General features: G+C 45.3%; 1 protein-coding gene across 1 annotated transcript; it reads left to right on the top strand.

Moving 5' to 3' along the window:
• The first annotated feature begins 4,584 nt into the window (after positions 1 to 4,584).
• Positions 4,585 to 14,718, top strand: LOC149351782 (cytochrome P450 4c3-like). Its single transcript, XM_089581110.1, has 11 exons — positions 4,585 to 4,959; positions 5,870 to 5,982; positions 6,659 to 6,744; positions 7,668 to 7,855; positions 9,847 to 9,916; positions 10,017 to 10,143; positions 10,623 to 10,775; positions 11,431 to 11,604; positions 12,603 to 12,669; positions 13,567 to 13,743; positions 14,315 to 14,718. Exons 1-11 carry the CDS (start codon positions 4,722 to 4,724, stop codon positions 14,485 to 14,487), a joined length of 1,566 nt encoding a protein of 521 aa, XP_089437236.1. The 5' UTR covers positions 4,585 to 4,721; the 3' UTR covers positions 14,488 to 14,718.
• Positions 14,719 to 15,043: the final 325 nt, after the last annotated feature.

Raw genomic sequence — 15,043 nt, 5'->3', positions numbered from 1 at the left:
GAGAAGACAGTGATGGGTATTGGTCAATACGGACAATGAGGCACCGTATCGTTGTAGTGTGACCAGGTAATCCGCCGACTGACGCAATGTCGGCTCCGGGCCACGGAGTCAGACATCCGCCGAGCATCGGCATCGTGTGGCAAAGCTAAATAAAGCGCAGAAACCGAGTATATGTCGACAGTGATAGGCCCCAGCGAGCCGCTTGCAGAATAAAGTTCTTTCGGGCTAGTTTTTGTGATTCCGTTTGTGTTGACAAGCTAGAACATTCTGACGTATGGGTATCTTTTACGTCCCAATGTTCAAGCTGGCCCCCACAAGTCGAGCCGCTTGGTTTCATAACTCGGTTTCGTTCTTCGCTCGCTCGGTCTTTCTCAAAATATCGCAGTACCGATCAAGTTTGCCAGCATTTCGAAAGGCCTCCAGCGTCTCCTGTTTGGTGTTTGGAACCGGCTGAAAGTTAGGGCACCGTCACTGATGACTCTTCTTTTCAGGCAGTGCGCCCAGTCTGTTTACAACTATTCAGATGACATTAGAACAACAGTCCCATGCTTGCCAGAAAGCACTCACTGCAAGTAAGCCAGGACGAAGTTATAACTCCCACACGAGCGCAGCCACCTGACAACAAAGGAAAATTCCACTTACTCAAAATATCCTTTACCTTGTGGGGATTCCCGCAAACACATTGGATCAACATCCTACCCCCTTCGTGTTGCTGGAAAATTTATCCTTGCCGTCGCATTTCCTTACCCACCGAATTAGCATATACGGCAGGTTGAGGTTCCGGGTTCCAGACCGAAAGTAATTTTTGCCGAGGTGTATACGATATGATCGCAGAAAAGCTCAATGCGGATTTTAGCTGTTCGATTGCTTCAAATAGGCTTAATTTTTATAGTTGAATAGAGCGAAGTGACCTTCGGCACTAATTTGCCCATTTTTCTTCCTCTGACTGCGGTCTCTCCACATGCCCCGTCCTGAACTGTGCTGCAACTCTAGGCCCCGCCCACCATTCGCATCGCCATTCGCTGCCAGTAGCCGACGTGCCTCATCTATGCTTGTTTTGAGTGAATGTTTGCTGAAGTGTTTCGTACGTCAAGTAATGAATCTTTTCGAGAGCATACGTCAGAACGCTTTTATGTGCCGACCAGAAGCGATGCCGACGCGGACGTGAACGCGTACCAAGAATGTATTCGTCCTACGCGTGAAGCAGCTCTCATCAAGAGACAACCAGGTGACACTGAAAAGCCTGCTCTTGGTTCCTGCAGGAAACCGTAAAGAGGGACCGTATCACTACTGAGAAAGTATGCATCGTAAAGAGAGTTTCGAGACAGGAAAATTTACCTCTTAGCTAACTGTGGAGATGCAGCCCAAGTATAAACCATTGCAGGCTGCTTCCTCAAAAGCAGGCTTTTTGGCCTAAACAAAAATGAAAACTGTCTCAGTCTGGCGGTTTCACTTTAGAAAACACGAGACAAATCAGCTTCTCAGCTGTCAGCTTATCTCACGTATTCGCGGTGAGCAGCCAAGTTAGTAAGGAGGACTCTGCGCTCTGTCCTTTCTAAACGGTATGCCGATTCAGGTGCAGCTGAGAAGACTACTTCAACGCACATTACGGAGCTTGTTTTTATCCGTCGCGTCGTGGACTGAGCAGCCCTACCACAATCCGCTCCGGTCTCCTTTCATACAATAAATATTTACTCTCTATCTCTCTCTATTCGTCGCGGTCCAAAACGTTGTTGCCAGCATGGCATCTAGAGCCTTCCAGCTCAGTGTCTTTGGGAATATGGCTCTTGTGAGCACGGAATTCGCGGCAACTCTTTCATAGCCTTCTGCTGTCACTGTGCTCCCGCTAATCTTCCCCCTCCTATGCGTCCTTCTAATCATCGTCACCATTAGGATATGTTCTCTGCATGACAAACGTCTCTAACACTCATTTTGTAATCAACTCTGTCTTGGATCAGCTGCGACCACCCCATTTCTTTAAAATTTCTAACCTCATCTCCCCCCCCCCCCTCTCCCGGCTCTACTGCTCCTCGCTACGTCCTCTCTCTTTTTTTAAATCCACTCTGTTACCCTAAAGGGTTATCAGACGTCTTTTTTCCGAGTAACATGCCTAGCCTATGCCCATTTTCTCTTCTTGCTTTCAGCAAGGATATGACTGATTTGTGTTTGTTCCCTAATCAACTCGGCTCTCTCACTTCCTATTGACGTCACCCGTGCCGTCTTCCTTTCCATTGCTCGCTGCGCTTTCCGTAAATTAGTTTCAAGCCTTTTCGTTGGCCCCCAAGTTTCTTCCCCAGAGGTGAGTACAGGCAAGATAAAAGAAAGGTATCCTTTCTTCTCGAGGGATACTGCTAAGCTGCTGTGCACTACTTGAGGGCTCCTGATAAATAAACTCCACTCATTCTTATTCATTCTTATTTCACTCGACTGGTCTAGATCGGTGGTCACTAGTTTCCCTTGAAAGGTGTTATTGTTTAGTACTTCCAATAACTCGCCGCCTGTCCTAATGTGTTCTGGTTTCCCTCACTGCAGTATTATGCTTTAGTATTGGTGCTTCCAAAATAACAGTACTTTAATAATAGAGAAAGAAATAAACAGAAATAAAGAAGAACGAAAGAAAGAAAGAAGATAAGACAGTAAAAAGAAAGAAAGAAGGGAAGAAGTAAAGAAAGAATCAACGAAAGAAAGAAAACGGGAATAGGCAAATACCTTCGCGTAGGGTGGCCATGAACATTTGATTGGTGCCGTATCAACAACCGCTTTGTATTCTCGGCCTCTGATATGAACAAACATAAGCGACTTGTACAAAGATACCGAGGGAGTGGGCGCGACATCACCAGCAAAATGTTTTGTTCGTTGCAGAAAGAGGTCTTAGTGTCGTGTTGAACGAAGTCAACCGAATAAATCTGCATTATGGGTAGGGAGTATGCCACCAAGGTGTGATAGCGAACACAACTACACTGCCGATGGTATAACATAGTCCACTATTGTACGATAGACGAAAAATGTTAACCAGAAGAAGGCATGCATCCTGCAAGGACCCAGTTCTTTTGCATCTGTCTCCTCGTGCCAGCTTCCGGGCGGAAGCGCATCTGTGTGCGCATTGCCGAGAAATTTTTAAATTCAACTGCTCTTTTTCCTCTGCATTAAGAAAACAGCCCTAGGGCCATATTTTCCAGGAGCCCTTTTTCATTGGAGAGCCCAGCCTTTGATACCAGATCCAGCAACGACATTGCTTGCGGTCTTGTCAGCCATGACGTCATAGCGGGCATCGGCGAGTAATTAAGGAGAGAAAGATAGATTCGAGAAATGAAAAATTCCAGAATGCGGCCGCTGGATAAGCTAAATTCTAAAGTGACTGCGCTCATATTAGAAATACGAAGGACAACGCAGAAGATCAAACCACACCTCAAGACCGACGCATACTACATTCATTGTTTTGACTTGTTCCACCATCACCTCTTTCCGGAAACTATGCTCGTGCTTTTATTTATTATAAACAGCTGGATCCGTATCACAGACAAAAATAAGTTCGAGTTTTTTTTTCGTATTAACTGTTGTTTTAAATACCTTAATATTGGTCGTCAACTGCCAGCTTTATTTCACGGGAAACTATATGCCCACTTACTCAACCTCTTCTTTCCTAGGGGGTGCCACAGGTTTAAAAAAAAAAATGTGGCTGCTTTTCAGAAACTAAGCTTGCGTAGGGAGAAAGGAGAGGGAGAAGGGGATTGGAAGAGAGAACAAAAGGTAGTGAGATTAACAAAGTATAACGTCTGGCAGCTTATTCCCCGCGTGGGCGAAACTCGTGCGTGCAAACACCAAACCGATACGCCATGTGGCTCGCAGGATTCCCCGTCTTTAGGTGTCCACGCGTGACGGTTTAACGCAGGTGGTGACGCGCTCCCGCTTCCGCCCTGAGCGGCTCGCACGAGTCACGGCCGATGCGCGCTGTGGATCCCGCCAACTTATTTACGCCTAAAGAATAACCAGCGGCCAGGAGAGGCCAAAAGCACGCGTGTTCCACATCACGACCCCCAGCAGTGCCCCAAGGGGGGAGGAAGGCACGAAGCGTGCCCATCGTCGGTCAGGTGACGCACATGGCTGCAGCGATGTTCAGTGTCTTGGTTATTGGTGGGAGAGAGTAGGCTCACACGTTACCGGACGCCGAAAACGCGTGCTCGCCGTTCGCGGCTAGAGCGCGAGCGCGATACCAATATCAAGTGCGTGCTAGGGAAGAGGGGGGAGGGCCGATCTCCTATTGGGCGAGAATGCTTGCCGCGGAGGAGAGCGGCGGCAGCGAGGGGGGACCGTACGTACGTACTCAAGGCTGCCAGATTTTTTTTGCGCGGGTGAAAAAGGCGAAGTACGCGCGCACGCGCCGCGATTGCGACACGCTTAACGGCTACTCGAACTTTTCCTTTCATTGTCGAGGGGGAGGTGGGGGCTCCTTTCATCGCCGGGGGCAGCGAACCTGGCGTTCGGCTCGCGCCTCCTCCTCTTCGCAGCGTGGCGCTCCTCTCCCCTCGAAGAAGTGCGCTCTTCAAAACACCAAAAGGGCATAAAAGAAGGGAAACGGTACGCGATCGGCCAGTTGACTTTCAAAACCGACAAGAGCGTTCACCGCTGCATGAGCAAGGAAGCGTTCCGTCCGGACGCGTAGTTGGACTCCGCCAACGATCGGGCTCGCTGGACGCGATCGCGGGTGCCGCGAGATCACCATGGAGCCCATTCCGCCGGTGTACAGGCCGCTGTTGCCGAGCAAAATTGTCTCAGCGTTCATATCCGCAGCGGTGATCGGTATAGCTTACTACTGTGTGCGGCAACTGGTCGGCTGGATCCGCGTGCATGCCTGCCTACGCCACGCGCCGAGGCCAAAGGAAAGCTTACCCTTCTGCTTGTTCCTGGACATGTGGCGCCAACTTTCAACGATGGACTCATCGCTCGAAGTGCCAGCCAGTGAGTGCAGCAAGCACATTTCTCTGTTGATCTCGTACCCTTCTACCTTTTCTGTGCTACTCTTGCCAATGGTCGTTTGCGAGCAGATAACACATCTGCACACGAACGATCGCTGCTCCGCTTCTGTCACTGCCCAGGTGGAAAAAAAAAGCAGAAACCGAACGGTGTTAAATTTTGACGGAGTGATTTCACTTCGCCCTTCTTCTCTCCACGACCGTGCACACAGGCAACTGTGTCCCATACTGTGCCTTTTAGGTTGTTAGGCGCACAAAAAGACTTGCACGTTTGAGTCCCTGGCCCTTCACCAATGAACCATGTCAGGGATCGTCTGCCGTTCCGAGCCTTGGATTAGTAGCAAAGCGGCTGAATACAAGAGGGTGTTAGAAGGACACGCCTAGGTTATTAAATATAAGGGCGGCGGTAGCATGTTGAGCCTACCACAATGCCTTTAAAGACGAAAGGACATAAATACGACATAAGTTTGAACAGTTTCTGAGTGTTTTGAAACATGCTTTACAGGCAGCGATTCTGAGCACGACCTTCCTTTTTTTTTTCGTTTGAGCCGCTTAATTTTTCTTTATTTTTGTGCTAGTGCAATAGCCATACAATGCTGCTCTAGCCCTTTTACAGGGTCATTATTTTTTCGGTTAAATTGTGTAGTTAACAAAAAAGGGGTACATATTTCAAGAGGTGGGGCTAGAAGTATAGCCTCAAAGAAAGGTGCGAGTTTTCAGACATTCTTTTCCAGTTCGGCACACGCTAAATCAATTATACCACATGCAATCGTCAACCATTGCTCACTAAAAGTGAGTACACTGAGTACCGTCATTTCACGCCGAATGTGCCAGAAATTTGTTTCGGAAGAGTTTGACTCTTGAATTTTTAATACATGTATGTCTTTGCTTTACAGGGCTGTTCAATTACTTTGAGACCATGTTTAATGAAGTGCTTGACCACGACTTGACAGTTGCCTACTATGGCCCAAAGCCATTTCTTATCGCTGTGACCCCTAACACGGTCGAGGTAAGCATTCTTGTAGAACCCACTCCTATGTACTGACTTCCTAATCGAATCCCGGTGACGAAATCAGTCATCTTAGCTGAATTCGCTGTCTATTTTCCACTGCGCGTAGCGATGAAACGGGGCGTAGGAGGCGTCTGGCATGTCGTCCCTCCTCTGGTCGCTCAGCAGCTTGAATATATATGTATGTTATCCAATCCAGAGCAGCGCACCTAAATTTAAACTTGTATCATTTGATTTCCATTTCTGCTTAGGGAACTCATTTCGTTGCTTCGTCAAGTGAAGCTGGTAAAACTCAAATGTTGTGAACGCCTTTTTAGCCGCCCTGCGATATCCATTTTCGGAAATAGCAAGGTCACAAGTCTAGGAGTACTTGCGGCACGTTTTAATTCTTTCCGTGGATGTTGACGCGAGCCAAAGATAGCAGTTTGTCTTCTGAAAGGGCAGTCGCTTTACCGTCAACATGGTAGAACTTTTCCTAATTTCGTTTTTCTTCAATTTCTTTCTGCCTTTGAGTTTTCACGTGCCTTCATGGAGATAATATCTCATTGTACCAATGCACGCAAGAGCCTCATGTTCTGCACTGAAACGTCAAGGGCACCACCATAGCAATAATAAATAACCTTTTGGTGCTTGCTCATCATTGACGCAGGCTTAATATTCTTTGCTTCTCTTTCAGCGAGTGCTGTCCAACAGCGAAAACGTCAACAAGTCATTCTTGTATGCCATGCTAAAGAGCTGGGTTGGGAACGGCCTGCTTACTAGGTAAAACTTCATTCCTACGCTTTCCTCATCTGCAGCTACCGCAATGTTTCTGATAATTTACTACACTTGCACTAGGAGAAAAAACTTATCGCGGTGCACTCAAAATAGCGGCAGCGCCTCCTTTGTTAGAGCCCTTCTGGAGCATCAGTACTTCTTGGGACTTTGTCTGTACTGACCATACAGACAAATTCCAAGCATACTGGTATGCTGAAGCTGCGAACAGTGTTGCAGACTTCTTTGTAAATACTCATTTCGTTCTTGAATTGGTTTGTAAATCAATCTGTCCTACAATAAAATGCATGCAAATTGTTAAAGCTATCGCAAAATGGGTTCGCTTTGTGGTCTTTAAATAATTACAGAATTGCATGGGATGGCTACTATAAAACAAATCCACCTCGTTAGATAACCTCGCTAGGTTTGTAATTCTTGCGCAAGAGAGGGAGTTACGTGTGATACGCACAAACCTGCGCTCGCGTACCCTTGGCCGCTTGCCTTCAACTGCTTCCGCAGGAACCGGTCTGCCCGTAAACGTGTGTATGCAGTTATGCAGCTCCCGAGAAATATTCAATTGCGCTGGCGGCTACTGTTACTTCGAGAATAGGGTAAGCAGTGGAGCTCTTCAGAGCCTGCGTTTGGTTCTCGTTGCGCATTGGAACAGCAATCTTGCGCGAAATCGCACGGCTAAGAATAAATGAGAGATCCATATCACAACTACACTCGCCATTCTTGCAGAAATACGTGTTCGACTGTTGCGTCTCGCACATTCAGAGGCGCGCTGCTCACAGCAGGGCTGCGTGGGGAGGGGCCCAGATTGCTCGCTCCGGAGACCTGCTTGAGTTCGCCTTATTGATGACCTGTGAAAGAGTCCTACCTGTGCGCCGAGGCCTGACCGAGAGACGTTCTTTTCTTTTTTTTTTTCGCAGCGAAAAGACAATCTGGAAGAAGCGCAGGAAAGTGCTGACACCAGCGTTCCACTTTCGCATCCTTGACGAGTACGTGCCCATTATGAACCGAAGAGCGTCCGTGCTGTGTGAGAAGCTGGCTGTGCTGGGGCGAGACCACTTTGACTTGCTGCCGGTGATGAGGCTTGCGACATTCGGCATTCTCTTCGGTGAGCGCGCCTCCCTCGTCGCGTTGTAGATCAATGCCTCATTTCCGCGGCTCCGTCGGGGCTTTTGACAGGCAATGCGTTTTGTTCTACGCGCGCTGTCTGTTCGCCGTCCTTCAGGAGACCGCACGCTGGGCTTGTTGAAAGTTGTGGTCTAAGCGTCCTCGATCCATAGGAAGTGGCACGGGTACCAGGACATTATATCTTCCACTGGTTCTGCTTAACGTCGACTGTGTTGCTTTAGTCAGAACTTAACAACAAAATTGCCGGTTTTTGTGCCGGATGTACCGCTTCTATGAAGCACGTGTTTTTTATCGTGCATGTTTAGTGACCGCTGAAGAAAAGTGCTGAAAGATAATGCCATAGGATATGAAGGAACAGACAAGTTATTGAGAATAAAAGCACAAGGAGTCAAACGTTGTTTTGCAATTTAATTTTTGTCCCCACCAGCATACTATAGAGCATTGCTTTAGACTTGCATAAATGACCTCTTCTCTAAACTAAGTGATGAATAATGAAGGAGCGCTGATCAACAACTGCTGTAGCAGTTTCCGTAGAAGGAAGTCCGTAGTTTTAGGCTGCTGTAGGTTGCACTGGAAAGGGGACGCGCAACTTGTTTAATATTTGTCATAGTAATTTACGCTCTTGTCACTGCATGCTATACCTTTTAGTGGTCCTGGGTCGCCAAGTTTTCGGAACTCTTGTTTCACCGTGCAATGTAGAGCGAAATGTACTGATATTTTTCATAAAATTATTTCATTCACAAGTCGCAAACCGGTTCTAAAGGTTAGCACGGGAATATTATGAGGTCGCATTTAAGGAAGACTTGATACTGAAGAAGTCGATGGTAGAAAGCAGCTTCCTGGAAACATAATTATGCTTGCAAAAAAAGAAACACATCGCTAGGTAGCAGTTTTCATAACCATATTTCTAAACTGCAAGTGCTCAAAAACTTCCTTTAATTCCCAATGCTCAGTAGTTTATATATGTCCTAGGTTGCTGGCACCAAAGTACCTGTTCACCTTCTGTGAAACTGTCATATACGGCCGCATCTAGTTTGCAATAAAAGGAAGACGACATTTTATGCGTTCGGGGAGATTTACAACCTGATTGAATAAGCCGTAATGATAGCGACCTTCGATAGCGAGCTGCACTTATCATATGACAGCCACGGTTCACGCACCTTTCGGTAGTCGATAACTTGTCAACGACAACGAGAACCATGCGCTTTGCATTCCTGTTTTTTTTTTTTGTCTGCAAGGGTGAGAAGGGAAGCGGCGCAAGCAGCGATGCGTAAGGTGTTGGAAACGTGCAAGGACATAGAAAGGAGCTTTGAACATAGAGGACTAATCTTGTGCAGTATTAATCGAGCACTGGGCGACGAGATCAACTGCTGAATGAAACATGTCACCCTCACTCGGAGCTAAGCTTAATCGTTGGTGCTTCGCAAGGTCATGTTCGCATCATGGGATTTGCTACAGAAATACTTATAGGCTCCGGCTTTCAATGCTTGGAATTTTGTGTGCGGATCATTGCGCACTACGGAAATCTACTTTCGACTGACAACACGATATAAGTGGAGTACGGACACGCCCTCTTTGCTGCCAAAGCAAACTGACATTGATTCAATTATTGAAGGCAGATGCAAATTTAATGCCTGTGTCGCAGTCAGCGTAATCTTCGCTATATGAAGCCAGGAATGCCTTAGGCACCAGAACTTTTGCGAGCACTATTTGGTACAGTGTCAACGGCAGTAGGAGTTGCCCACTTCCAGTTTTAATCTTGGAGAGCTGAGACTTAAATACACATTACTAAGTGTAGACATAAATGCGCATTCGCATTTGAAAGAAATAAACCAACGTCTTAATTTACTGCACAACGCTGCTCTGAGACGCGACACTTAATAACGACACTATTTTGTGATAACTATGGCTGAATGAAGACTTCAGTGTTGCTCCCTTTTCTAACTTGTGGCATTTCTTTACTTCCTTCAGAAACCGCTATGGGAATAACGCTTGACGAAGAGGACGTCAAGAAGACTGGCTTTTTGAAGGTCAACGATGAGTAAGTACTTTGCCTTTGTTGTGTTCCATTCCGCACTACGAAAAGAGAGCGGCACTTCCTGGCTATTACAGTGTTTAACGCTTGTCCTCTGTACTTTCAGAATCGCTACCGACATCATTACAAGAATGATGAATATCCATCACTGGCCTGATTTTATATATCGGCGGACTGGGGCGGGCCAGAGGTATTACCAGAAAGTGGAACTTATAAAGAAATACACTCGGGACGTAAGTACAGACCGACAGTAGCCTTGTTCATAGTGCCTAGAGATATAGCACGAATTTCTCGACGATTGCTTTTTAGGGCAATAGTTTGCATTGTTTCTTAAATGAAGAAGAAAAACAAAGCGCTTTGTGATGCGAACAGGCCAAGAAAGGACGAAAACTTAAAAAAATCCTCAATCCAATTTTTCTTCTCAGAACATAAGGCAATCTGGCTGGTTCATTCCTGGTTAAAATATTATTGCGAAATATTTTTGCGTGACGGGATAGTTTTCCTCAACTTTTTTCACTAGTTCGCTGCAACATTTTTAATTTCTCTGGCAGTGATTACTGCCACCGGTCTGTGGCAAGGAGTGGCGAAGTGAAGCTAGAGTGTAGAAAAAGTAAACCTTTGTGTTTCACGCTTTAAGTTTAAGCGTTAAATTGTGTTTTGTGCTCATAGAAACAAATATTTGCCTCAGCTAAACATCCATATCCTTTGTTAGATTTTAGATTGCCGGAAGAAGAACTACAAGATAGAAGGTGAAAGAGCTGTGCAAAAGAAGAGCTTTATGGATATCCTCCTGCGTATGCACATGGAAGAAGGAGTCTTCACAGAGGAAGAAATCAGAGAGGAAGTGAACACGTTCATGATTGGGGTGAGGATGTTTTTGGCACTGAGGAACGTTTGCGCCGATTGTGGCGCGAGCTTCGCCAAGTAAAGTTTGTTTGTTTTTTTTTCGCGCAGACGCACATCCTTGATATTTCTCTTCAGCTCTCTAGGACAGAGGTGGGGCTACAAGTAAAAGCTTTAATGCCACAGCACTCAGTGGTCATATAAGTAAGAGATTTTATGAGAATAAATTAAAACTGTCAATGTTATTGCAAGAGATGACGTTGCGTTGTATAGTTATAATTTTTCTGTTCCCCAAAACTAACCATAATTTCAGCGCCTCATTGTGCAAGTAGGGCGAAAAGTTGGGCATGCTGGTATTGGCTAGTTTTGATGGAACGCGCAACGAAAAAGACAAGTAAGTTTGATGTTACGCGTTCGGGGCATCCCAATTTCTTGTCACATCTTGACAAGCCAGTCGGCACTGAGTTCGCATCATCGGGAAAGCATTAGTCAGGCGTCTTACTCGAACTGCGTTTTCTTCTAGTAATGAACAAAAATAAGCTTGATGCAAAACGTAAAACCCGGAAATTAGCTTAATTTTTTCGGCCATGATTTCTAGCTGGCTTTTACATGTTTAGAGCGTGCAGTTCAGAGAAAATTGTTCTGCTCCAGCCAACTCAGCATGCATTGTGCTGCAGGGATTCGACACTACCGCCACGGCAGCGTCTTTCGCAATCCACCTTCTCGGAAATCACCCGGAGGCCCAGGCGAAAGTTCACGAGGAGCTAGACGCCGTGTTCGGCTCTGATCGTGAGCGGCCTGTTACGACTGAGGACATCAAACAGCTCAAGTACTTGGACTGCGTCATTAAGGTCCGTCGCCTGCCTAGAATTCTGCTCTGTTAGGATTTCGTTTAGTCTAAAAATGATACCCAAAAGCAGGCTTAGGTGTGACATTGAACGTGAGGGGCAGCGTTGTGGCGATAAATATGAAAGATGTAAGGGAATTTCGGCCACTCTGTACTGCACTGCTGGGAGAGTTTGCAGTCGTTAAACATGATTTCATTTGTATGGACACATTGCATTTCTTGTTTCGTCGTTTCTAAGGCACTCGATGCGTTTATGCGAATTACGTATATGACCAATTAACACTCTTAAACGTGAATGCTCTCTTCCTGTCAAAAGACCTGATCAATGGCGAAAGCTATAACGTACGGTATTCCTGGGAGCGGATGTTCGGCTTATGTTCTACGACTCATTTGCCTGCGGTTTAAAACAAAGGTAGCAAAAAGTTTGGTAACGTTTTTTAATCGCTGCGCGAAAAATAGACGTTTTGGCAAACGAAACATCCGCGTTTGATCGGTAAATGTGAAAAGTTATTACAAAAATGATGAAGTTCGCAGCTGTTCTCATTTAATTTTCCATACCTGTGCCAGGTTTATAGCTAAGCCACCTCTCCTGTGATAAATGCAAAATGCGCTGCACCGTGCTGCCCACAGGCGTCAACCAAGGCTTAAAAATATCAGCTTTATCTGAAGACTGTCATTTAGTTTCGCTTTATATTTTATATCTTCAATAATCGAAGAAATACAGTACTAAAAACAACAGAAGACTAGAGCGAAGCACGCTTGGCTGTCATTGTCTACTGCAAACGTTCAGTGCAATGTCCCCCAAATGTTAGTATCTACTTGGCAGATGAAAATCAAATGGTAGATGACTGTCCATGGAAAATTCTATCTTAGCTACCTCTGGAATTAACAGAATTCAAATAAGCTAGCTTTGATTGCCTCCCTTTTATAAGTCAAAGTTTCCGTAGGCTGGAACAAAAAAACTTAGTCTGAATACATATTTCATTCTTCTTGTAATCTCAGGAAGCCCTTCGGCTCTACCCGCCTATTCCGGCAATTGCAAGAAAGCTGGGAGAAGATGTTCCTATTGGTAAGGCTCATTTCTTATTTCCGTTTGTTTTGAATTCACTGCGCACTCTTTATAACACCAGTGACTTGAAGGATGTTCATGTGCAATGTAGATGAAAAAGAGCAGGGACGCGGGCTTTATCTTTGCCCGAAGGAAAAACAAAGAATGAAAGCTATATGAAGTGAAAATATTCAGGATTTGATAGAAATTTTGATATACTATGACACGCAGATATAAGAGATTCAGACAAAAAACACGTCAAAGCTATATAACTCTGCGTACGCACGGAGTTATACTGCTTTGACTTAAGTTGTTTTGTTGAAATATGCTGACTTGCCATATGCTGCTTTGACAGAGTTCTACGATTTTGGCGTATGAATGTCTCACTCCTTAGAATTGTGAATTTTCCCTCTATTTGTTTTGTTTAATACAGTTGCAACTTCATGATAGACTTCAAGCCTCTAAATGATTAGACCACTTAAACAGTTTTGGAAGTTTTGGTCCTAAGCCAGAATGGTCCGAGAAAAGTTCACCTTAAAGTGTTTGCTGACATATTCAAATGCTCATAGATCTGACTTTCCCGCGCGAAATTTCAACCTCATAATGAAGACATTGTTTTTTTTTTGTTGTTTAGTAGCCGCGTTGATATATTCGCCAAACGCATGTACGGAAGATTTCGCATGAACTATAGAAACCATAAAGAGAGGCAGTTTACTCGCGGCGAAATTACACGGTTGGGCAACTTATTTTTGTAAAGGGTAAGATGATCATTGACAACGTCAGACATCATGCAGATGACTGCATATTTTGGCTGTAGTTGATGATCTTCTGATAAAGAAAAAAAAGGCAGTAGGAAAGCTGTTCTGATTTTTTCCAGCTATTCTGATCGCATTGTTTTCACTTCTTTGTTCGTTTCAGAAAAATACACCATACCGAAAGGAACAGTTTCTGTTATCTTTATATACTTCATGCATAGACACCCTCGATTCTTCCCCAAGCCGAACGACTTCATACCGGAGAGGTTCATTGAGGTGGACAAGGACCGCCACCCTTTCCTCTACATCCCATTCGCCGGCGGTGCTCGCAACTGCATAGGTGCGTGAAACCAAGGATCATGGTGAAGAACGCCCTGAGTCAGCTATAATCAGTTAGAAAAAGAAATTTATCATCAGGAAAAGTTACGTGCGCAACCTCACATCATCCACTCAAGCTATCGGCTCCAGAGATTGCCAAAAGGAATAGAGTTTGCTTTTTTTTCGCAATCTTCCATGAAAACTAATTACAAATTACTTCTAGGGACGTCATTTCGCCCTTAGGCAGCGACAAACATCGGGTGAACAAGCTTAATTGAGAAATTTAACAAACTTGAGAATCGAAGAGAAATCAGATAAGTTTGAACACCTCCACGTTCAACAAGCAGCTGCAACAAGTAGCTTATCGTACGTTACGTGTTCGGCCGCTGTGCATTCAGAGGACAAGATAAAAAGAGTCGTTTTCAAGTGTACGTTACGCGAAAAAAGATCGCATCCTCTTAAGACGCCTTAAGGTCAGAGATTGTCTTTGAATCAAATAAGGTTTGAATAAATACCGCAGTTCTCGAGGCTAACGAGACACTAACGCCATACCGGTGTGTGCCTTCTTTTTTTGTCTTTTTTTCCCTCGACAGGGCAAAAGTTTGCGCAGCTAGAGGACAAGATTCTGCTGGCGCAGATCCTAAGGCGCTTCAAGGTGGAATCTAAGATTCGAAACGAGGACCTGCAGATGTCGCTGGAGCTTGTTTTGCGGCCATCGCAAGGCCTGCACCTGAAGCTGACTCCTAGGGATCATGCAGTCACGTGAACCGAGAGAGAACCATCGTAGAGTTGTAGTAAATTTTGTGATGACATGCATGGTCGCAGTCACTATGACCACATTCAATGGGAATGCCGTGACATGCCGTTTTTTGTTTTTCTAAGTATAGCATGTGGATAAAAGGTGATTGTGCTGTTGTCCTTTGTAAATATGTAGAATACATCTAGTAATATTATTGAATAAAGTTCCTGAAAGTACCGTAACGGGCTTTACGTTCCATTGTGCCTCTGCCTCTGCTTTCTTTCGGTATACTATAGCATGCCTAAGTAACCTCGCGTTCCGTAGAACTTAAGAGGAACCTTTGAACAAAATGGTGTAGAAAATACTACTTAGAGGAGTCGTCGAACAGCGCGTTTCACATAGTAATGTGGTAGATCAAGCATTACGTGTAGAAATCCCCCCCCCCCCCCCCCCCCAGGAGCGAAGACGAAGATGTTATTGTGCAAATATAATTGTTCGTAGCTCAACTGACAGCTAATATACCCATTAATTCTGGGAATCTCTTAACTGGCCTCTTCTGCTGATGTTCAGTGCCAGCAGCTGC

Source organism: Amblyomma mixtum, chromosome 3 (assembly GCF_055824585.1).
Source record: "Amblyomma mixtum isolate Tamu chromosome 3, ASM5582458v1, whole genome shotgun sequence".
In the NCBI taxonomy this organism is placed as follows: domain Eukaryota; kingdom Metazoa; phylum Arthropoda; class Arachnida; order Ixodida; family Ixodidae; genus Amblyomma; species Amblyomma mixtum.
The sequence above is the reverse complement of the archived record's forward strand: the minus strand, read 5'-3'. Positions and strand labels throughout refer to the sequence as shown.